Source organism: Pollicipes pollicipes, unplaced genomic scaffold (genome assembly GCF_011947565.3).
Source record: "Pollicipes pollicipes isolate AB1234 unplaced genomic scaffold, Ppol_2.1 Scaffold_6686;HRSCAF=7923_pilon_pilon_pilon, whole genome shotgun sequence".
In the NCBI taxonomy this organism is placed as follows: domain Eukaryota; kingdom Metazoa; phylum Arthropoda; class Thecostraca; order Pollicipedomorpha; family Pollicipedidae; genus Pollicipes; species Pollicipes pollicipes.
In genome coordinates this window covers 20913134-20938209 of record NW_023596921.1, presented here as the reverse complement: position 1 = coordinate 20938209, position 25076 = coordinate 20913134, and the positions used below count along the sequence as shown (strand labels likewise).

At 51.0% G+C, this 25076-nt stretch overlaps 1 protein-coding gene across 1 annotated transcript; it reads right to left on the bottom strand.

Annotated features, from left to right (window-relative positions):
• Positions 1-14234: 14234 nt before the first annotated feature.
• LOC119108047 (uncharacterized) lies at positions 14235-24873 on the bottom strand. The gene is made up of 9 exons (XM_037231630.1): positions 24763-24873; positions 23120-23240; positions 22783-22894; positions 22349-22518; positions 20426-20591; positions 19344-19382; positions 16461-16608; positions 15526-15678; positions 14235-15179 (listed from the first exon to the last, which is right to left on the bottom strand). Exons 1-9 carry the CDS (start codon positions 24871-24873, stop codon positions 15048-15050), a joined length of 1152 nt encoding a protein of 383 aa, XP_037087525.1. The 3' UTR covers positions 14235-15047.
• Between the last annotated feature and the right edge of the window lie 203 nt (positions 24874-25076).

Genomic DNA, 25076 nt, shown 5'->3' with positions numbered 1-25076 from the left:
CTAAGCGTCGTGTTACTTCCCGAGTGCGTCGACCCGATATGTGTCTGAAATGACGACTTAGGTTTACGGACAGGCCCCAGATGTGAAAACTTTAGAAAATATCCTTTTATTGCTACAGAAATGGAAGCTTTACTCCACGTTTTACATGGGTGTTGATTTGATTCTTTTTGTGGTGTCCAAGCCGTCAAATAGGATTGGTGGCAGTTGTAGCCGATTCGTGCGACCGCCAGTGGGCTCAGCGGGCGAAACGCAGCGAGCCTGCACAAGCCAGCCAAGTCCTTGACAGCATTCTCCATCCCTACTTGGATAGTCATCAGTGTCCATGCGGAAGCTGCACCTCTAACAACTTAAAATAAAGATAGGCAAGGGGCGTCGAGCTGTCAATAGAAGGCAGGCCATACGTTACACGTTTAACTACACCCATCCGTATTGCTGGCATGATGCCGCGTCCGCAGCATGCGTGTCTTACCTTTACAGGAAAGGCTCACGGACCGCGTAGTGATACGAATTATGCGGCGTTCCAGCGAGGATTAAGGACATGACATTTTTGGATGACTAATCCAGATAAAACCCTGAAAAGACGGAAATCTTGCCACTCTCAGAGCCAAATACCGACACGCAATCAGTGTATCGAGTGGTACCTGCACGCCAGGGCGGGAACGAGCCATTAATGTGCACCAGGCACAGGAAGCAACCGTCCTATCTCAGTGAAAACCAGCCACCGTGGGGCGTCCACAAGTGAGAACCAGCCACCGTGGGGCGTCCACAAGTGAGAACCAGCCATCGTGGGGCGTTCACAAGTGAGAACCAGTCGCCGCGCGACGTCCACGAGCCGCGCCTTCATGTGCCCGCGTCTGAAGATTTGTGAATTAACAAAAAAAAGGCACTTGCATCAGATTAGGGACATCAAGCATGCCGGCTACCAGAAAGCTAAGCGGAGATGCATCCTTCGTGCGAACGGCGTTCAGTTATTGGGCTCAGCTGCCGTTATTGCAAGTTACCCAGAAGAGTCATTCCTGCTTTCCTATGTTTTTGGGTTAGATATGAGCTTTGTGAGCTTCTTGGATAGTGAAACGGTACTCTACGCTAAATCGCGCAGCGTTCTCGATCTGACCTCATTGCGTTGGAATTATTACACCATATTTCGTGCAAGAAGAAAAAGTAAGGCTATCTGAAGGGTGCCCTTCATCCTGACTACATTGTAGCAATGCTACCATGGACGTAACTTCAAATGGCTCCAGGAAACCGTGGAACACCAAAGTAAGATCAGAACCAAAAAGCAAACCCTGAGCTCATCGATTTGTGTCCAACTGGCTCGGTTTGGCCAATCAAAGGTCACTTTCACTGGTGTTCACTAATCCGGTGCGGGGCGGCATCTGACGGAGTCCCGTCCGCGCCGGCCGGCTCCCGGCGCATCCGGACAAAGTCAAGGCCTGCCCAGCGCTGCTGACCTTCAGTGAACAGCTTTCCTCGACGGGTGAGCGCCGGGCCGCAGCCTCTCTAACCCCGCAGAACGGGTCCGATTAGAACCGGACTCGAAATTAAGTCCACACACATGACCTTTCGGAACTCGGGCTTCACGTTGCTCGCTTTACAGATGACACGTACCCTAACTCAGGTTGCCGACTGAACGGGTGGTCGACTTGGACTCAGCCTCAGGCGCAAACTAAGTGCATCGTGCTCAACTCAAGCCCCCAGCAGAATTATAAAATAGAAATGCGATATTTCCATCGATTCTTAGAAATAAAGGAAATCACAGCGCACGTCGTTACGAACCCATTCATGGACGCCCGCGATTGCGGTCATCATATTAGCGCTCAGGGGCCGTAGCGCAACCCGGCTTCGAACCTGGGTCCCGACGTGAGATCTGAAGGCGCTAACCACTCGGCCATTACATTCACAGATTAAATGACATTGGGGCTAACTTCAAACTCGGGTTCTGAAACTTTGTCGTCGTCGCCTGCCTCGCTCCGGGGCAGGGACGGCGAGCACCAGGTTCATGGATTCATGAATGTGCTTACCAGAAATATGCTCGATGGTCGCTATGGTCCCATCCCCAAAAAGTGAAAAATCGGGGAGCGGCAACAAACAAACATTGTTTTTGTTTGGAATGTCAAATGTTCAGCTCAAAAATGTTCTGTTTATTGTCCCATCATTCAATATCTTTCATTTTTTGTTTTAAACCATGTCGGCATCTGAAGAAATTACATAAAATCTGACCCGACGGCAGCTGGCGTGGTTTGTGCAACCGTCTAGCTTGCACAGCTGCGCTTGTGATCACATAAACCGCGTCTGTATACTGCACCACATCTAGTGATAAGATAGAATGCTCACACCCGACTGTAGCACTTCAGGATCCAGTCCGCAGGGGCGGTAAAAGTGTGCTTTTTGTCGCTGCCCGAATTTCTGGAGACAAAATTGTCGCCAGCAGCGTCATGCGCTGCCATATGACATGAAATGGGAATCCACGCCCAGTAGCGTCATCAGGAATCAGCATATCGCCGAAAGCATCTTTTATCACCACAATTTTCAACATCATGCACACAACCAAAACACTCCATTTTACGTTGTCCGACTTATGTCAGGATAACTTCTGGTGCTAGGAGAGCAGATGCACCCGCCCTAGACTATGGAATAGCCAAATCACAACAACGGTCTTCCCCACCCTCGGGACTTGCCGGGGCCTCACGATTAAACTCGATCTCCGGCTGGCTTTGCTTTACCCGACCGCGAAAAAGACACAGCGAAGGATCCTGATAGCCAAAACAGCAGAATACACGGCAGAGTTTTAACCGATGGCAGGCAGCACTAGAGATGGCGTCTACTATACAGGCATCCTTGACCATGCCCGTTATGAACACACGTATGTGCTTCGAGCTCATCTTAGCCGTCATCAAACTGACCACCATACCCTAGGCATGCTCCGAGACTGGAGCGACATGTGTTGCCTGGTGGGCGTCTTTCGCCGTGCCCCAACAAGTATATCGTATTGCAATTTGTTAATAACTTGACACGCGCCCGGGGGCCGGTCGGATACGCTCCGCTCGGTTGGGGGTCAATTTGACCCGCCTGAAATCTCAAGAACTAAGTAAGATAGAGCCACCAAATGTACAGAGTGCGTTGATCTGCACATGAACTCACTTAAGTCGAAGTTTGAGGTTCCTAGGCCATGACCTTCGGGCTAAATAAGGTTAAGCAAGGTTCTGAGCTACGTGCCCACGAAAATGTGACAGGTATATTGGGGAGGGCATTTCAAGGTCACCTCAGTGGTCATGACGTTATAGTAAAATCATTCAAATCCTGCCATGGTGCTCATGACACCTGGCGCTTTGACATCATATACATACTGCCTGCTTCCAAGAGCTCTGGTGATTGCACAAGCTACTCTAAATATTACCAAATCTTTATTTAAGATATGAAAAAGGGTACACAAAATGCTGCAAAAATGAAGAAAATATCTGCTGTGGCATGGAATGGATCAGTTGAAGCTGCTGTTTAACTCATCACTTAAGAAGACTGACTAGGCAAGCAGAAACTATAGTTCTGAAATGGGGTCAGCTTTTCTCATTTTATCAGACATGACCTAGTATTTTCAAACTCTGTAATGTGTTTTCTGCCAACAAAACATACCCCTGTCCTGTTTGTTACCTCTGAAATGTAGTGTCACCTGGGGTTAAACAGGATTGCTAATGTGTTCATAGGGAATGGTAGCTATATTGAGATAACACAGGATATTAGATCATGCGATGTCTTAGCTTCTTGGAAGGAATGGGAGCCAGAGTTCCTCATAGCAGCGTTTCTTACCTACGCCCACCTTTCGCGGATTTGAAATAATATGATCTAGTCGTGGAGCTTCAGCGGAAAAACCTCAAGTCCTGCGACGTTGTCTGCAACGGCATGGGCTCAGTTCTGTGGGCGCTGTGGCCGGACGTGCTCGTGGTCCCCTCGACTCCTACCTTTCCTGGACGACCGCAACTGCTAGCTGGGGGCGACTACAGCTGCTGACTGTCCGCACGGGTATTTGGCATTGCGTCACTTCAACTTTGAACTGCTGGCTGGGGGCGACTACAGCTGCTGACTGATCGCGCGGGTATTTGGGATCGCGTCACTTCACCTTTGGCGGGAGCTGATTCAACCTTTGCAAGGCTATACAGTGTGCATTAACGGTGTACGGAAGTCATATTTCATGATTTTTTTCTTACTGGACCTCTAAGCTGTCGATTCCATCTCAGCTTTATCCAAGATGCTTAAGTGAGTGTTCCACATTTGTATGGGGTTTTGAACTGAAACAGCTATTTTGAAGATCGTTTGGTGCAGTTCAGAGTCCGGGTCTTCTTGAGACTTAAGCCCCTCTAGCGTCTGAGCTACACGCCCGCGAGATGGAGAAGGTACATCAGGGAGAGGATATCAAGCTCACCATGACGCCATACTAACTTTATTAAAATCCTGCCATTACGCTGGCCGAAGACATATGGCAATCAAGCCCAAGACACATACAATTGTCAAGTATTTCCTATCTGACATTGCTTAGCACGATTTGCAAATATAAGGGCCGTCAATCGGCTCTTAACCAATATAGTGCAACGTACGATGACGTAATAAAACCACGTACCAAGGAGCATATGTACCAAGCAGGGAAGTTACGTCGTCTGGAACAGCCTTTTTCACTAAAAAGCACACCACTAGTTACAAGTGAGCTTATTTCATCAGACCTGATTTTTCTTAAATATCTTCAAAAGCGGAACATTCCCTTTAAAGCAAAGCTAGCCAAGAACAAAAATGACTCGTCGTCAGCTGTTATGGTCCATGTTTTCCTTGCCCATCGTCATTTCGTTAACAAACGTTGCCAACCCCGGCTTTGACCCCGGCGTTGCGTTTGACCGTCCTGGCCAGCCACCGACTGGCGGGGTGGTCTCGCGCGCCGTCCTGTGATCGGTCGGGGGCGGGTCACATGAGCGCAGCTGACCTTAGTTCCTCCCAGCCTCACCAACGCGGTGCCGCACTCGCCAGGGCAGGCGCTCCCGTCCCCGCGGCACCAGAGCAGAAGACCAGACAGGCGTTGAATACAGCCCTGACCAGTTCTTGATGGTTCCTATCCATATTCAGTCGTTGCCGCCGAAACGTCTTGGCCTTGGAATTGAACGTGCCGAGATGTATGAGCGTGATATTTTGTCAAAATGCAGTGGCAATGTTGAATATGTTGGCAATGTTTCATACTGGGGTGCTTAACAATTCGACGTATGCCCGTCCTCAAGAGTTCGCTTACAGCTCTTGAAGAGAACCGCAGTTCAAAATATTAGGTACTTCCAATGCAACTATTGTTTAGCACTAGCACTAGTTGTTTAAGCACTAGCTGTTAGTCGTTTTAGCACCAGTCGTTGAGCGAGTGCCTCCTGGTATGCTGAAAGATCGTTAACACAACGCAAGAGCTTGAACTCAACCCGCTCACTCAATCAATCAATCAATCCCCGCTCACTCCGGACTGGGGGCCAGTGTTTCACCATGCTACGCCTTCCAGCACATGGGGCACGTCTGCCTGCCAGCCCACGGCGCCTCTCGATGTCACTGCGCCGGCACGGTGACGCCATGTTCGTCACGCTTCTGCGATCGCTGGCCGAGAATGATAGGGTGGGAGTTACGCATCATTCAACAGACAGTTGTGCGTCACTCTCAGAAGCAGTTGTGCGTCACTCTCAGAAGCAGTTGTGCGTCACTCTCAGAGGCAGTTGTGCATCACTCGCAGAGGCACTTGTGTGTCACTCTCAGAGGCAGGTGTGCGTCACTCTCAGAGGCAGATGTGCGTCACTCTCAGAGGCAGATGTGCGTCACTCTCAGAGGCAGGTGTGCGTCACTGTCAGACGTCACTGCAGAGGTGATGTCCGCATCGGATTGCTGAGATTGGGTCTGCTGGGATGCGGCGCTGTCTCAAGCCAATGCTACTGATCAAATCATAGTAAACAGACGTTCCTAACTTGGTTCCCGATGCACTCAATTCGGCGCTAATCCTGGAGCATTTTTATTCCTAATTCGGTGCTCCCCCTCCCTCCATGCGGAAACTTTGTTACATTCCTCTTACAAGGTAGGGGCCTGAGGTACCAAACTAAGATTTTGGAAACTAGGCAAGCCAGATAGAGCCACAGAGCAAACAGCATTAGAAGGCTCTCCTCTCGTCAGGCCGTATCAGATAGGTGTGGCTGAACTATAGCAGATGGGACAGTTGATAAGTCAAATCAGAATTTAAATCATAGCGGCCCAATTACTTTGCATTCCCCTCCTGCTATGACATGAGCAACGCATGCTACGACAGTGAGTCGAATAGCTCTCACAAATCTTTCAGATTGGATGTGCTATACAGCGACAGGTGGGACCTATAACATGCCACTTCATGTCAGAGAGGTTAAAGCTCCTGTTGTGTTGGGCTGGCCGGCAGTATAAAAAACTAAACAAGTCACGTCAATGGGGAAAATAATGTTAGAAAGGCCTTCCAAAGATGCAACATACCTGCCCGTCAAAATTTTAATCGTTAGGCGATGGAAATAATCAAATCTGACCTCATCTGCTTAACAGCTGACCCAATTCGATCTCTGACCTTAAAAAAGCAGCCTCAACGATAGCATTACCCTTATTTTAACAAGCACCCGTGTGGCCGGTTAAATGCCTTTCGCTCGGGTGGAGGGTTAATTTGAGGGGACCTCTTAAATTAATTTGACCTCTTGAGATCTCAGGAACTGAGCGGGCTAGAAACACCATATTCACAGCGTGTGTTGACCTGCATGTAAACTCACTTAGCTTAAAATTTGAAGTTCCTAAGTCATGACCCTCGGGTCAAATAAGGTCAAACAAGGTCAAATTCCAGGCTGGTCTTCAAAGGGCCCCTAGAACCTAGAGAACTACCCTAAGCAAAATGTCACGTGCTCATTTAAGGTCAGTGAGCTTGTTTGGACTTTCGAAGGTCATAGTGACCAAAATCATATAAGACTGCTTTGATTTTTGCTCTTGAATAAGCGGCAAAGATTAAGCTAAAGATTACGCTCCTAAAAACATAATGCTCACCTGGGTCATTTTAGGTCAGTGATCTATCCTGATCATTAGGAAGCCCATGAAGGGTGTATAATGCGGTTTCTGTTGTCAATAAATTTGAAATGGGCGCCAGAAACTAACCCATATAGCAAGCCCTAGAGTAATAACACAGGTCCGTTTTGACCTTGGTCTGACGTTCATACCTGATCCTAGATCAATGTACTTTGTCCATTCAATTGTTGCGCTGCCTAAGAAGGTACATCAGAGATGTATAGCTTCATCTAACACTCAGTTGTAGGATCAGATGGAACGATTCCCTATAAATTGCCTTCGCTGAAACCATGGCCTGTCTTTGACCTACCATAGGTCAGTGACCTTACAAGGTGCACCTATTTTTTATGGCAGACGATCTTCTTTTCGATTGTCTACAGCTATACAAAATTGGGCGCGGCCACGCCGCGGCGTCCGGAAACCATTCCACAAAAAAACATCCAGGGGCGGGGTCAATTTGGCTCCTACCCGAGCGCGTGATAATGCTAGCGGTTTAAAGGGTGTCACGTATTAGCGTGTGCATATTTGCGTGGAGTCCATGGAACGGGTCGTCTCAGAAATTGACACCCATTGGTCCTGCATCGGAATTATTACAAGTAATGGGTTCTGATCAGCAAACAGGCAATGTCTCCTCGCGCACAACTGGAGTCAGGGATAAATGATCAGGAATCAAGCCAACTTGCTGTGGGTCGCGGTCAGAATCGATGCCGCTGCTGTTCAATCAAACACGAATCTTCGCAGCATTGGTTTCAGAACACTATACACCAGTCGGTCACATCGTTAATGATATACAGCTGTTCGACATCTGGCAGCTTACCGCATTAGCCTGTTTCGAAGGTCCAACTGGCATCGGTACTTTTATGCTCGGCAACTTATGGCTTCCAATGGTGCATGTGCGTCATGAGCGCTCCGAGAAAAGACAGGAAAAGCCATGCGTGCTAGAGAACTTAATCTGCCTTTTGCCGTGATGGAATCGTAAACGCTTTAAAGGCCCTTGGCATCGATACTGATTTGTGGCTGGCTTTTTTAATAAGTCAAAAGGCCAACAAAAAATACCCTGGTACAGGAGACAAGCAGATAACAGCAGGCTCAGGAAAAAGCGTTAAGTGTTCACCAGCGATTAATCTGCGATGTTTGCACATCGTTCAAGGCATCATAATTCAATGCATTCCACATAAACGAAATTCACCGGTAGCTTTACGTCACAATCCATCAAGCTTAGGTTTTCAGAAGACGAAGCATGTCCCATCAGCGAAGTTCAACCGATAGCGCGAAGATCAAACGATCACCATCGCGATACAACTTTGAGATTCACAGCTCTCTTCGACCTTCAGAGGAAACGAGCATACTTCGGCTCATCAGGGCGTCACTTTCCATCAATGGTGAGGCTACACTCTGGATAGCTATAGCCCAGCAGATGAGCTTTCACATCACAGTTCTGCGCATGCATGCTTTGGAATCCAGGGGCCGCACCAATTTTACCGCAATGGCACGTCATGCAAGTGACATCCTCGTCAGGCAACACCCACTCACACCCCTGTGTGAAGCGCGGTATGCAAAAATAGCTTTCATGGATGCTTCTGGGCGCTAAAAAAAAATATTTTTGCGCAGTGGCATCGAGCCGATGAATTAATTTAGAAGTCCTCACACTTTGACGTCTCAAACTGAAAACTGGTTCTGAGAAGTTGAATGTAAGTACTTGACCAGTACTGACATCTTCCATGCTGCTTAAACCGGACGTGACAACGCCTTACGACGCTTAAACTTACGACGCTAGTCTTACGACGACAACGCTTAAACACGTCTATGACATGAATGTCCTAGACTTGGCATTTACGCGCCTGACTTTCGTCACCTATTTTTCAAGAAGTAAAGCTTTGCTACCACTTTTTAGACGGAAAAATATTCGAAAGCGGCAAATGCTGTATTGCAAGCGACTAACGCGATAAAACCAGGGCTTCTCCGGTAGCATACAAAACTGCAGCATGAAGGCTGTTCTTTCAGACGTCCCAGCCCTGCTCCGAACTGTCGGTGGTGGCCACGGCCTGGCAGTAGCCTGACAGTTACTGACCGTCGACAGCCGCGGCTCTAGCCCGGCAGCTGCCCGCCGCCAACGGCCACAGCTCTAGCCTGCCCGCCGCCGATGGCCACGGCTCTAGCCAGGCAGCTGCCCGTCGACGGCCGCGGCTCTAGCCTTCAGCTGCCTGTCAACGGCTACGGCTCTAGCCCGGCAGCTGCCCGTCGACGGCCACGGCTCTAACCCGCCTGATTTGACAATAATGTTATCGCCTGACGGCCCAGACACAAGCATGGGGATCAGTGTCAGCACTCATTAGTGAGTAAGTTAGATGGAATGCCTGCTTCACCACCCGCTACCGAAATGTCTTCGCTGGCATCACCCTGCAATACCACTCAATCCAGACGTAAGAGCTGACTTGTTTTTTATAAACTGGTTACTTGTGTGGTGGACAGGTTGCTGGTGGTAGACTGGCTTCTGGTGGCGGACTGGGCACTGGTGGTGCATTGGTTTCTGGTGGCGGACTGTTCCTGGTGGTAGACACTTTTCGTGGCCACCTGACGGTTGTGTACCATATTAAGGTATTTCATGTACTGCTCCAAATAAAGGCCGAGGCTAAACCGAGCGTGGAATGTGCCCACAGTCACGGAATATTTCACAGCCAATTAGATGACCAATGCCATTAATTGAGCTTCCACCTCACAGGATTTGTTGAACTGATTGAATTGAAATTGAACTAATTGAACAAGTCCTTGACCGTTCACCTCATGGCTCTCTGTTATTTCAAACATGCAATTCAATGGTCAACCGCCAGGGTATATGCATATATATAAATATATATATATATGTATATATATATATATAAATACATATATATATATATATATGTATATATATATGTATGTATATATATGCATATATATAAATATATATATATATATATATGTATATATATATAAATACATATATATATATGTATATATATATATGTATGTATATATATGCATATATATATATATATATATATATATATATATATATAGATATAAATATATCCCCGCGCCGGCTTACGCAGCCGTACTCGCGTCGTTCAAACAGGCGACTCCAACACTTGGCAGGTGTTGAAGTTCAAGTCTCAGGGGCGGTTGATTGTTTGACTCAACAGATACCAGCTGACGAAAAGCGGGAGGGTCTCCACGATTATAAGCCGTGACCGTGTCAAGGCATTGGATGACGTGCAAATGGTTGCACTCGGACAGTTGCAGGCAAAATTGTGTGCGAAGTGGTAGGCTAACACACCTATTTCTACAAGCCGTTCGGACTTCATGAAACAAGATTAGACTATTTTCTCATAAAACGCTGCCACTTATTTCATGGCTCAACACAAGCAGCACTCAGAGCCAGCAATGAAAGGCAGCGATCTCGTCCAAAAAACTGCCAGAGTGGGATCGAAACACCTCGTCGTTTTTCGCAGTTTTCTTGTTGACACAAGACCCCGAATCGTGACATCTGAACAAGTACATTGCACGCGCTGTGCGGCACTTGCAGCGCATGGTGCTGCACTGTTTGGCCCCTGCTCAACCACGCATCTGGTAAAGTCCTGTCTCAGAAACCAAAGCTGTTCAAAAAATTACCCCCGCAACTTCACGCCTATGTGATCGTCGTTGTTGCCAGCAGAGAGTGTCAACACACGCTCGAACGTGTCAGCATCCTCCTGATCAGTGTGGTTGCGGTGCTCCGGCTACATTTTCGAAGATTTCAGTGAAAGTGGTCATTTGGGGCGTGCCATTTCTCTAGATAACGTGTTTCGATACTTGCCATACTGGAGCATTGCCATAGGGCTGTTTCCGGCAGTGTGCTTGCATACAGCATAGAAAAAGGATGCAACTTTGCTACATTCGATCAATAAACGATACTAATAGACAAGACGGTAGTAATAGACTTATTCTTCATAGAAAACTTAACCTTACTCTCGTATAAAGAGAAACTTGAGAGATGGATGCGCCGATATTTTGGCAACATAGCTTTATCGAAACAAATATCAGTAGTACATTTACTACTGATATTCGTTTCGACAAAGGCATGTTGCCGAAATATGAATAAAAGTGACTTTACTACCGATATTCGTTTCGACAAAAGCACGTTGCCGAAATATCAACGCATTAATTTTTCCATTTTCCTTGGGTTTTCCACAAGGAATGAGGCTATTACTATTGCCTTATTTATACACACAATGTTCCTCGCAGATGCACTGAACAACTGACGCAATAAACGGTGCAGACCAAGTCCCAATGTTGCGCAGATGGGACGCGCGGCGCAGGGATGGATGCATGCAATTTGTTGCCCTCAAGCTTGCCTTTTGCAAGGCATTGTGGTCAAGGAAGCAAAAAGTCCAATCCAAAGTCCAGGGGTGGACAAGCTGTCCGTCCAAAACTCAGGTTTTCAAAAATACCCAAAAATCAGGTTTTCTAAGATCTTTTTTAAACAAAATATGAATAAACCCAACTGTTCATCGAGTCGCTGCATCCTCTCACTCGGATTGAATGAAAAGAAAGAAAACGATCGTAGGTAATTAATGTGTATCACAGACTTCCGTGAAAACAACTACGACTCACAATTCACTTTGGATGGAATTCTGCCATGTATTCAGCTGCTATGGCGACCGAGGTCGATCGTCGTTTTTCGCGGTCAAAGGAGAGAAGCCAGCCGTAAATCGAGCTCAGTCATGAAGTCCCACAAGTTTTCGAGGTGAAAGGGGATTGTAAGACTAGTGTGCCTGAATTTTAGCGGCAGCAGCTGTTCATGTCACCAATCGAATGGCCGTATATAAGTGAGAGATTCCTTTGTATGCCTGGGATATTGAAAATTTTGGTCACAAGAGGATTCCGATGATAGACTGGAAAAGCCGGAGCCTGACTGAGGTTCTGGGTGTGGAGTTATTTGCCATGCTACACGCTACCGAGCTAAACTGTTGGCGACACCTGTGGCGCGTGCCATATGATCGACGACAGAAACCCACTGCCACCACCCCTGACTGGCGGGTTGTTGAGATAAGGTCGTTAGAACTGGCGTCGTCTCTGCATCAGCATGGAGTCAGAGGTGCTCCATTATTGTGCACGTCGCGTTCTTACGAACGAGTTTTTTTTATTATTTCCGAACATCTTAATGCAATGCTAACCACCTTTCATAATATTGACGCTTTAGACTCATTGAAAAGCCGACATATATGATTAGTATTTTCGTGTCGGAAAAGGGCTAAAAAAATCATCTAATACACGAAAGTGGTCTGGGAAATTCTGCAAACAAACCCGAATTACAGCTATCAGCGTTTTTGACCAGACGTGAGTGGAAAGGTTCGTTAGAAAACTAGCAATGCTCCCTGCCAGTCTTGCCTGACTTCACAATCTTGCATTCACATTCAAGTGGTGCAGAGCAGACCGCTTGGGTCTGTGTGTCACACCCACTTCTCATCCGGCGGGCGTCTGTTAAATAACAACCGGAACAGGCGTTCACCCATGAAAATCCTCAGTGTCGTTAACATCGACGAAGCGTCGTACCCCACTACAGTGTCACCCAAATTGTTGTTGAGCGACGGTGAGCTTCGAGACTTTGTGGGTGGGGGTTTGAGTCAACACGCGGTCGGGTGGCTGGTTGAACATCCCCCGCTCGGGTGGGGGTCAATTTGCCAACAGAGATCTAAAAAAAACTAGGAAAGCTAGAGACACCAAATTTACAGGGTGCGTTGGTCGGTACTTCAACTGACTTGTGTTAATGTTTGAGGTTACTAGGCTATGACCTTCCGGTCAAACTTCATGAAATGAGGTCAAATTCCAGATTGGTATCCTAAGTGCCGCCAGACCTTGTCATGAAATCACCGTGAACCTGGATATCCGTTTTAAGCAAAAGGTCACTGGTGCTTTTCAAGGTCACTTACCTTGCTTGACTTTTAGGAGGTCGTGGTGACCAAAATTATGCAACACTACTTTGATATTTTGCATTCGAATAAGCCTCAAGGAATATGGAGGGCCGCATGTTCTTAAGAATATAATGCTGACGTGAGTTATTTTAGGTAAATGGCCTATTCTGTCCCCCAAGAAGTCCATAAACGATGTTTAATACAGTTCCTGCAATCGGTAAATTCAAAATGAGTACCAGAAACTAGCCCATGCAGCAGGCTCTAGAAACAGGTTGGTTTTGACCTTGGTCTGACCTTCATACTTGACGCTAGGTCATTTAATGTTATTTATTCAATTATTGTTGTGCCTAAGCAACCGTCTCAAAGACATATCGCTTCGTATAACACTTCGTTGTGAGGTCAGATTAAACAATTCCCAGAAATTGTTTTCGCTAAATCCATGGTATGGATTTGACCTGCCGTAGGTTAGCGACCTTGCAAAGTACGTATAAAATCTGATGCCAAAAGGTCAGCTATTCAACTGCTTCCAGCTATTCAAAATGTGAAAGGGCTATGCCGCGCCGTCCGGAAAAAAACCTCTGAGGTCAAATCGACCCCTGCCGCACCCGAGCGCGTGCTAAGCCAACCGCAGTGATTGCAATCCTTGATGGGAGGGACTTCAGGCCTGAGCGGAAAACATCGATTTTCCGATTTCGACGACTTGCATGCGTGGAACAAAGAGAAAACTAGGTGTATTGCTATCCTTGTTTAAAACCAATGCCCTACACATGTTTTTATGCAGTCCATGAACGAGTGCTCCTGAAGGTGTTGTAATCGTAATAGACATAGTTCAAATGGATGCAGATGTTGGGCCACATTTGCTCCGGGTCATAATCGTGCTTCACTCAGCCATGCCTCGCTGGTCGGGGTCGCGGTAGTGAGCAAAGCCACGCGCTCGGAGTTGGAGTCAGAATGCGTGGTCCGCTCCAGCGGAACACGTACCACCCTGGTGAAGGTTTAATACCGGTCGTGCTTCTACCCAACCGCCGGAAGACTGGACGCGTCTGCCACTGGCTCCCTATGCTTTGACCATTCTCAATGCAAGAGAAGAAGGCACTTCGCTTTCTGACGGATTATGGTGGACTCTCAGTTAATGAGCCCGCTTTTTCTGCTGTGCGAGTCATTCAAAAACCTAATCCGTCCAGCTCAGATCCGGATCTACTCGCCAAGCAAAAAAGCAAACAAAAATGCTCAGCCTGCCGTGCGCCTCATTCTATTTTGTTATCAGTATTCACTTACGACATATATTTCGCTGCGATGCCTTGCAATACAGATTTTCGATGGCACCTACCGGATATGAAGTTGGGTAATGATCTTATCCGCCAAAATGTAGCATTCCGGCAACAGGACCATCGAATTTTGCGTTAACAACTACCTACTGCCTACCTCAGTACACATCTGCAGCTCCTAACGCTTGCTTCAGTCGGTCCCATTTGCACAACTGCCGCCCAGGTTAGTTCTAAGGAGTCAGCGCACACTCTAATACACTGTTGAGACTCAAAGCAAATAGAAGCTGTGCAGGCAGAATCCGGTTCACCTGCATAAACGCGCGCAAAACAAAGCGCACGCACTTAGCAAGCAGACATCGATTGCTACGCAAACTTACGTCTTTCTGCCGTTACAAGACTCTGTCCTCTCGACAATTCACCATCACCGCAAGGCGCCACCAGCCAGACGCCGTCCGTCACCGTCCCATTCCGTTCATACGGAGGCAGACGCCTCACGCGCGGACGCCTCCGTGCACGGTCACACCCTCGCAAGACTACACCCAATCGGAATAAGGTACACAGAGTCGCTACTGAAAGTCCTCGATGCGGATAAATAGCGGCTGGCTCCAGCCGGCCCCTGTGCACGGCGCCAAACGCAAGCCACAAGCGCCGCTGCCCGCCCGGCCGTGCCGCGGCGCGTCGCTAGCACGCCCGCCTCGCAGATGGCGCTGTCGGTCTTGTCCCACATCCACAGATGACGCTGTCCGCGTCGTCCCGGACCCACAGACGGCGCTGCTCAGGTCTCCGGCGCGTCGGGGATCGTCTCGAAGTGCAGGATGGCGCGGCCGTGAATCTTGGCGCGGCCCAGCTTCATGAAGACGGACTCAGCTTCTTCTGACGGGAACAGGTTGTATGGCGGAGGCTCCACCTGGGCGGGACATGTCAGCGGATCAGCGCAGGCGGCCGGAGGACAACGCCATCGTACGGGGCCGCGGCGTGCTGAACACATCTTAGCAGCTGTCATACTGGCTTTTAAACACACCAATCTGCTCCAGCCGTGCACCAGAATATTTAGCACTGCTGATCACCTTGCAGTCTGCGAAAACGCTGCAAACTGAGCTAGAATGACCAAACAGAAACGAGACTGTATCACCAGCGACGGGGAAGGCTTAGGACTTTTGAGCGGACAAGTAATGTACACCATCTTGGCAGAAAACATAAAAAACATGTGCTAGTTTCGCACTGAGCTACCTCATGACCGGCTAATGTCCTACTTTTTTGGTAGCGATGAGATCCAGAAGAGTGTGCAGCTGGTCCAGGGAGCCCATCTCGACGGGCACGATCGTCTGCTCGTTGGCCTGGGCCACGCTCTCGAAACGGCTGACGTAGCGCTGAGCCGTCTCCGCTCCAATCACGATCACGCCGCCCTGGGCACCACCGCACCCGTCACACAGGTGTGAAGCTAACTCGTGACAACAGATAGTGATGATCATTGGTGCTGACTTTTATATATATGCATATATATGCATATGTGTATACGAATTAGAATCAAAGCGCCTACCCAAACACAAAAGATAGGTAAACAGAGCAAATTGCTGCCGAAAAGGACGCGCCGACCCGGCCGACGGCCCTGTGAGACAAACACAGTCATCGATGGACCGGCCGCCGGTCGTCGCCGCCAAAGTGACTTACCTGCCGGCTGCTACTGTAAGAAACCGGTCGGTGGACGGGGACAAATGATTGGAAAGTAATAAGCATGGAGCCTTGGTCGTGCACACGCGTCGCGTTTGCGGGGTTGTGTGAAAGCCGGCCAAAAATTGGGATGTTCCGCGCCTTCATGAGTATGCGGACAATGTGGCGCTAGAATAACGACAGGGGATTGGTGCGCGCTGGGTATGGACATACTGTGACCCAGTCTCCTTGTCATGCGCATTTCTAATTTGGGGCCAGGTCATTTAAAATGAGCGTTCCGCGTTTGTATGGAGATTTGAGCTGAACGTTGATTCCATGACACCCTGCGGGATCTGAACCGGATCATTTGCATTTTTGCAGGTTGCGACAGGAGGGGTGGTCTGGCTATATGGTAACCAATCCACACATCTAAATAAAATGGTGGCAAATTTTACAAAATTATAACATCACAAAACCTGCCACCCACATCAGCAGCAGCTCGGCGCCATGCGCCGTCGCCGCCGGCGTTGCGACTTACCTTGGATAGACATTTGAGGGAACGGTTTAGCGACCGCGGGTTGGCGGCGAAGTCGATGACTAGGTCGACACGGCCCTCGCAGGCGTTGATGGTTCGCTCGATCAGCTGGCTCTCGTAACAGTCCTCGCTCCACTGGACGATGTTCAGCCTGGCCACAGAGGGGGCGCGCCAGGCCGTCAGCACGCGCTTACCAGCTCGGGGAGCCGGCAGGGGGCCGGCGCAAGAACAGCCCGCAAGGTGGCAGGTGAGTGGTTACTTACTGGCCCTCGGGACACTGGCCTCACCGTTGTGGCAGGGAATCATTGATTTACTTGACACTACTAGGAACAAATACAAATATCCCTTATTCGACTACCTCCTTCAATAAACATGATCCTTCATGTTACTAGACAACAGTGGGGACAAGCCAGAATGTGTATGAGCATGTTTTAAATCTTCATTTCGCCAACGCTATAAACAGATGGAGGGGACAAACACATTACGCTTTCTAAGCTAAAGCACAAAGGGCTTTCAGCGAACGGACGAACTGCATACGGATTATTTCAGTCTACAGAAACATTTTGAAACAATTAGTTCTACTAATCACGACACCTTTTGTTCTTGCTACAATGGAAGGTGTTAGTCCACATCAATCAAGCCCTCAATTGTCACGTAGCAAAGGATACTACAAGACTGCAGGATATCACAAGATATCACGACCGAAATACTGCTTGTGCATACGAGGCGCTGGTAATGTGCAGCGATGCTAATTGGTAGATTTGGCGCCGGGGGATAAGTGAGCGTATGAGCCCGGCCAATCGGCGCTGGTAATGTGCAGCGATGCTCATTGGTAGATTTGGCGCCGGGGGTAAGTGAGCGTATGAGCCCGGCCAACGGCGCTGGTAATGTGCAGCGATGCTCATTGGTAGATTTGGCGCCGGGGGTAAGTGAGCGTATGAGCCCGGCCAACGGCGCTGGTAATGTGCAGCGATGCTCATTGGTAGATTTGGCGCCGGGGGTAAGCGAGCGTATGAGCCCGGCCAACGGCGCTGGTAATGTGCAGCGATGCTCGTTGGTAGATTTGGCGCCGGGGGGTAAGTGAGCGCGTGAGCCCGGCCAGGAAGCTCTGGCCGCAGGGAGGTGTCGATGGCGGCACCCTGACACGATGTAACGCGAAGCCTGTGCTCCTGGGCACCAGCACCCCAGCCGAACCACGGCCAGATCATGACACTGCGGCAGGCCACCGACGGGCGATTGGGATAGGACAAGCCCGGTTCCGAATAGCGGTTCACCAAACATGTGTAGGGATGGACGGTCACACTTAAGATGACGGCGAGAGACGAATGCATGACGTAGGTCGCGCGTTTAAACAGTGGGATTGCCATCGCCGCGCAAGGGAGGAAGGGCGAGCGAAGCCAACTATCTATGCGCTGGTGTGTACACAAACCGATTCAAAAGTGGAATGGTACACTGGACGAGCCACTAGAGCCTTGTTTAGTTCTGAAGAGCATGGCAAACAACACCCAGGCTCGGGGATTTGTTATCGCACTGGACTTTGCACCGAGACCCCGACCCATCGCCGGCAGCTGTCGCTAGGTACTCGCCACGGATCAAATACTGGGGCACGTTTGAATTTGTTCGACTTTATCTCAAACAATATTGCTGGTCTTGCCCACGGGGACCTGGCACGGGGCGGACGCGTTACATTATTGCACGGTAAGCAAATACCACTCCGCTACTCCAGTTCGGCCGAAAACCACACATGACGAAACGTCCGAATGAACCGGAATGGCGCAGCCCGGGTTATGGTGCGGGATTAAATCCACGAGCCCTGCTCAGCAGGCACTCGAACCAAACAAGACAAGTCCTTGGAAACGAGTTTATAGAAAGGATATGCGTAGGCGCATTCAAACAAGGTGGTACACAAGAAGCTCGGCTAAAATTAGCTGGGTATGATAACCAGCTCAGGCAGTCCTGTAAAAACATTGCCGCCAATACAAGTACATGGGAGATGATATAAAACTGAGCAGCCAGCAGTGCTACGGACTCGCAAAGAGGACTCGTCACTAGCCGGCCAACGAGCCGAAACTGGCGTTCGCCTGCGCGACACTCAACAGCTATCGAAGAGAGCAGCAACTCTGCATCACCAGGTCATTTCGGTTTACATTAATGCAGGGTATGAATATATCGTAAAAGATAAGACTATTTTAGGCCACACCTGCGTTACACCTAGTGCAGATTTACCCCTAAACGAAATGCTAAATTACAAAAGCGGCATAACTGTCCCTTCTTTTCCATGGTGTGGTGGGCATAAAGTTAAGACCGATAAAGTGGATGTTAACGTACTTGCCATTTAAGGGTGCTCAGAAGAAATAACGTGTGGCTAACGCGCCCACTTTTCTCTAAGTCAGCAAAACAGCTTTTGACCCGCACATAGCTGGTGTCTTTCACTGGATGAAAACCGACATCAGCTGGTAACCGTTCAATCGATTCTTTTTCGATTAAAGTTGTTTAAACGTATTAAGGGGCGTCTAATATATAACGTACTTCGTCCGTTGCCTGCATGAACCATTTTTCTGGCTTCAGAAACTCCCGCATAGCCCCCCCCCCCTCAACTCGTACGGTGACCCTTGGGGAGACCCTCGCCCCCTGCAGACACGTTGAGGAGACTCCTTAGCCCCTCCCCAGTCCTGCATTCCGGCAAAGCCCATGGCTGCAAACCCAGCCAGCTATCGCCGCCGTTCCCAGTCCCCACGCACGCTCAGCACAGCAAAAACAACTCCCTCACACGCTGTGAGTCGTCCGGCTCCAGTGCGGGGTTAAAGGGGAACACCATTAGACTAGTGGTGGCGTCACACGGCATGTGAGATGAGTGCACGGGTTGCATGGAGGACAGCAGCGTACCGCCCGTGTAGCCCCGGCGATTCAAACTGCTCGCCGGCGCTGCGACAACCGAACACAGCATGAGTCACCTCTCCTCGACACGGCACGTCGCCGCGACATGAGGCGACGCGCGACAGAGACGGGCACAGCAAGGGTCACCTCTCCTCGACACGGCACGTCGCCGCGACATGAGGCGACGCGCGACAGAGACGGGCACAGCAAGGGTCACCTCTCCTCGACACGGCACGTCGCCGCGACATGAGGCGACGCGCGACAGAGACGGGCACAGCAAGGGTCACCTCTCCTCGACACGGCACGTCGCCGCGACATGAGGCGACGCGCGACAGAGACGGGCACAGCAAGAGTCACCTCTCCTCGACACGGCACGTCGCCGCGACATGAGGCGACGCGCGACAGAGACGGGCACAGCAAGAGTCACCTCTCCTCGACACGGCACGTCGCCGCGACATGAGGCGGATACCGCCCAATCTGTGCGATATCGACGGAATAAACAAGGTGATAGCGGGGATGCCTTCAAATACTGTCCTTTGGGTCGTACCGCCAGCGTCGCCAGAGAAGTCACACGATATTTTTCCCAGTAGTAATAACGTTGCCGCGCGCAACGACAAACAACCAAACTGTGACCGAACGCTGCAGTGTTGCGCGTAATATTTAGATGATGGTCAAGAAGTGCCCGCGAATGCATACATGTATGGTACTTGACACCGCCACCCCTGGGCAGATGAGGCGAGAATGTCAGAGCAGACGTGTCGTGAAGGCCCACCTCATGGCATCTCCATAAAAACACTTGGCGCGATGGTGACGCCATATCTGTGCGCCTAAAACACACCATCTGTCCAGAGTACTCGTCAAATATTGACCAAAAGCTTGGCACAGTGTTGTTAGCATGCCGCTGATATCCCTGAGCTCATCATAGTCATCACACCCAACGCAATATCAGGACCTTCATTCACGTATACACACGTGTCTGCCCGACACTGTCGAGCCACCTAAAAGCGGGTGTCGCGCGGATCTGTCCCGTAGTGCCTACACTGGTACCGCCGCCACCCATGACTCGGCTCCGTGGCCCGGCCGCTGCTCACTTGTGCTCCTCCTGGTCGGTGATGTTCTGCAGGCCTTCGTCGCGCAGCACAGCCACGGTCAGCCGCACCGACTGTCCCTCCGTCCACTCGGGGAAGAAGAAGCGCCCGATCCGGATGGCCCAGAGCGCCAGGCCGCCAGTGCCCACCACCAGCACGTTCACCTTCCCTGCCGACGACAGCACGCCGCCGGTCAGAGCCGCGGCTGGCCGAGCGGCGCCAGCCCATAGGACGTCACGTCACGCCACCGGTCAGAGGGCACGTGTCCCCACAGCGGGCTCTCCTGCCGCACGCCACCCACGATACAAAATAAATCAGACATGCCAACTGCACGGGAAGACAAACATTGCTGTCCCGTGGTACATTTCAAAGTGCTAATGTACACGTCATTGTTTCTGAATCTGGTCACATGACCTGATCTGACATCACGATCAAGAGGCAGGCACCTGTGATCGCTTTTAATTGGTGTCACCTGACAACAGGACCGAGACCAAGGGCGATGTCAGGACAAGATATACACCTTTGTCTGGTTTTATCGGTAGCACACACGTCCTCGCACATCGAGAGGCGGAAGGAGTCTTAGTCTTAAAAACGCCCCAGGCGATTAGTCTGGAATTTAGCTGATAAAACAGAACAATGGTCCAGATGACTTGGCTTTAACTCGCATTTTTATCAAGGTGCAATCACAATGAATAAAGCTTTTATTCAAATCCATGTGAATACCATTAATTGATCCCATATGTAGTCCCTAGCGTCGCACTCATAAATGTCCCATCAATCAGTTGATAACTTATTCTTTGAACGGTTCGGTCGTTGTTGAAGCTGTCCAGACTAACTTAACTCTGCGCATCGTTCCATTACCACTCTCTAATTCAGCCGCCCACCGCGCCACAGCGTCGGCTAGACCACCAGGCACTGCTTGTGAGCCGGGGAAGGGGAGGGGCGGCTGCAGCTGGGCCGGCCGGGCCGCTGGCTGGCGCGGCGCGTGGGACGGACAGAGACAGCTATTTCAGGCACGCTCGCCATGGCACCAGACACAACCTGACCCGGCCCACTGCCGGGCCGACACTCCCAGCATCCGCAGCCCCTAAGGCCCAGTCGCTCTTTCTGTCCTGTCCTCTCCCAGCATCCCTTGTCATTAATTCATCTGTCAACTCTTTCCAAGAATTCTCATTTTACTTACATCTAATCATTTACTTACATCTTATCATTTACTTGCATCTTACATCATTTTACTTACATCAAACACCTCCAGAACTGGAGGCCGCAGACTGCTGCGCGTTCGACAATGCTGCACGACTACTCGAAGACGGACGACATTCTCAAAACAGATCAGATAAGATAGACTGTCCTTATCAGTGAGCGCCGAACTCTGGCAGTGAGTCCCGGCCCCTGCTCGCTCCCACAGACATGAACGGATACACGGACACGGACACGGACACGGACACGGACACGGACACGGACACGGTCACGGACACGGACATGCGTCGGAGGCGGCTGCCCGTGTGCGTGGGGCAAACGGCGAGCTGGATACTGTCACCCGCGGCCGACCACGTCTCACTCTCACCAGGACTCGCCCCGCTCTCACCAGAATCGCCCCGCTCTCACCAAGAGTCGCCCCGCTCTCACCAGAATCGCCCCGCTCTCACCAGAGCTCGCCCCGCTCTCACCAGAATCGCCCCGCTCTCACCAGAGTCGCCCCGCTCTCACCAGAATCGCCCCGCTCTCACCAGTCGCCCCGCCTCTCACCAGAATCGCCCCGCTCTCACCAGAATCGCCCCGCTCTCACCAGAGTCGCCCCGCCTCACCAGTCGCCCCGCTCTCACCAGACTCGCCCCGCTCTCACCAGAATCGCCCCGCTCCCACCAGACTCGCCCCGCTCTCACCAGAGTCGCCCCGCTCTCACCAGAGTCGCCCCGCTCTCACCAGAGTCGCCCCGCTCGGCCAGCTGCTTCTCGACGTACTGGCGGGCGGTGAACACAGTGTTCATCGCCCACAGGCCGCCACTGGGCAGCATCGAGGCCACCGGCATCGACACCGAGCTGGGCACCTTCACCAGGTACTTGACATCCTCCACGGGCACGTACTCGGCGTACCTGCGGGGCGCCAGACCGACGAACCTGGTCAAATCATCGGCCCGCCAGCGGCGCCCGGCATGTGGCCCGGTTCGGAACACGTGTCGGCCGCGACCAGGGCATTATCGACAACGAGCATCGATCGAGGATCGGTGACCAGGAGCAAAACAACCACTTTGCTCTCGGCGAGCGGAAAGTCATGTCATGTCGGTAACTTGCATTGCTACACTACGAAAGCTACATTCCATCACAAACCGCCAAGAGATGGACGGTTTGACGACTCACCCGTCCGGGCATCCCACGTAGGGATACACGATGACATTGTCGCCGATCTTCAGACCACAGTTCGGGTCCACATTCTCGCCGAAGCTCTCAATCTGTCCGGCCACTTCAAACCCTGAAGGGCAGAATCGGCCATTACGACACAGCAATCACGTCCTGTCTACAAGGCATCCGAAACCCACGGCAGCAAACGTGTCTCAGCCGGCCGATCACAGCAAGAGTGCATACGGTCTATGCGTAGCCTACGCCAGCGCCACCCAGTGCCGCAGCGTGACAACTCTCCGGCAGCAACAAGGGCCCGACCCGTCCACGGTGTCGGCGGCCGCGCGTGATGGCCTACCGGGGAAGAGCGAGGTGTCACGGACGCCCTTGTTGCTGGCAGCTGGAGCCGTCGGAGCCGATGGAGGCCAGCGAGGCGGCGCTGTTTCACCGACATGGACCGCTTGGAGCGGTAGCACACGCTGCGCACATCACCTGAAACGACGGCCGGCCGGTCACACTCGGGCGTCGCGCAAGGCGCGCCGGGTCGCTCTGCCGTTCGGACATCAGACCAGTCACGCTGAAACCCCGCAGTCGTTACGCTGCTTGGTCACGTGACCCACGAAAGCAGGTGAAACATACGCTTTGAATTCACGGCGGAATGCGCGCGCCGGTTCTTAAAACACGGTTGTTACCTGGCAATGGCAAAGATTAGCCTAATCGGCATATTCTTCTTAAGCAGCACTCGACTTAGGTACAGAAGTGCAAAAGTCTGAGCTATCGTCTCTAAAACACCAGGAACGGTCTGTCTCATTTCAGGGATTGTGGGGCGACACTCAACTAGTGCATTGGTCGGAGTAGGGGCAGGGCAGCTTCTACAGCTTGTTGTTTACCTTACATCATTACTAGGGGTTCGCTTTTTGGTGGGTAAGTAGGCTTGACGTAGAAAATGGTTGATGTACGCAAAGTACATTGTTAAAATCATTCGCTGCGATTCAAAGTGGCGCTATTCACCTGCTAGTAACTGTCATATGCAAAGTTTAAAAAATACATGAGTAGCCTTCAACCTATTTCAATGCCTTATATTTCGGTCACCTGGTTCCGAGACGCAAAAGTTGCAACCAATGAAAGGTCCACAATGTATCCGCTTCCTTTAAAGACCTCGGAAAGCGGAAGAAACTTAAGGTGGTGAACTCTTGACGGGAACTGACCACGTTATCTTTAAAACTGACCACTTCATTCCCTTTACGACTTTGAATTAGTAATATAACCTAGGCAGGGGTTTGCGCACGTCGTGGTCTGCGTGTTTCCCCACCCCTTTTCGTGTCGACTTACCCCTTAATAATGGCGTTAACCACCTCAGACGTAACAGATGTACTAAACTTGGAGCTACGACGGTAGCTATCACTCTAGTGTCATGCCCTACAGTTGTTTGAGAGGAGCAGTGTTGTGCGCGTGTTGTTAACCTTGTGACACACGAGACCATGCATAACATAGGGGCAAACAGGTAATCTCACTTTAAGCAGCCAATAGCCCAGCGGGCGGTTTCCCATGAATAAAAAATGCTTCGTTGTTCCGCACGTGTAACTTCCGTATTGATCTCTCTCGCCCTCGCCAGTGTGGCCAGTGCCTTCCAGCTATTGATCACGCCGGGGACGTCTACCCGTCCTAGCCTCCCCCTTGGGCTCACTCTGGCGAGACTCGGCAATCCCCCAGCTCCCCTTAGCGGCGTCCGACTCACCGTGACGGGACCCGGCTATCACCAGGCGTCCCTCAGCAGCGTGCGACTCACCCTGACGGGACTCTGCTATCACCAGGCGTCCCTCAGCAGCGTGCGTCTCACCATGACAGGACCCGGCTATCCCCAGGCGCCCGCCACTTACCAGCGTCAGACTCACCCTGACAGGACCCGGCTATCCCCAGGCGCCCGCCACTTACCAGCGTCAGACTCACCCTGACAGGACCCGGCTATCCCCAGGCGCCCCTCAGCAGCGTGCGACTCACCTTGACACGGGCTCCGGCCGGCGGCACCTCCGGCATCGGCACGTCAAAGTTGAACACGCACCCCTTCATGGTGGGGCCGGGCGACTCGATGCTGACCTGATGCAGCGGCATGCCCCGCTTCTTCCTGGAACTGAGCCGGGCAGCACGTCATGGGTGCGGTCGCGGCTGACTCGTGACAGGTCAGGTCACCTCGGTGGAGGGCGTCACGCCGGAGGCAGGAGCTCAGGCGAGGCCACAGGTTCATCAGCGCTACTTTTGGAAGGACCTCTGGAGCATCGCTCATCCGAAATAGAGTTCGGTGAAGCGAGAATCTC

Bases quoted from the DNA above. Each gene is read 5' to 3' on its own strand.
- LOC119108047 (XM_037231630.1), bottom strand. From the start codon at position 24,873: ATGCCGCTGCATCAGGTCAGCATCGAGTCGCCCGGCCCCACCATGAAG. The intron at 23,241-24,762 runs GTGAGTCGCACG...TGATGTGCGCAG, and splicing joins CGGCCGGAGCCCGTGTCAAG to CGTGTGCTACCGCTCCAAGC. The intron at 22,895-23,119 runs GTAGGCCATCAC...TCTGCCCTTCAG, and splicing joins TGACACCTCGCTCTTCCCCG to GGTTTGAAGTGGCCGGACAG.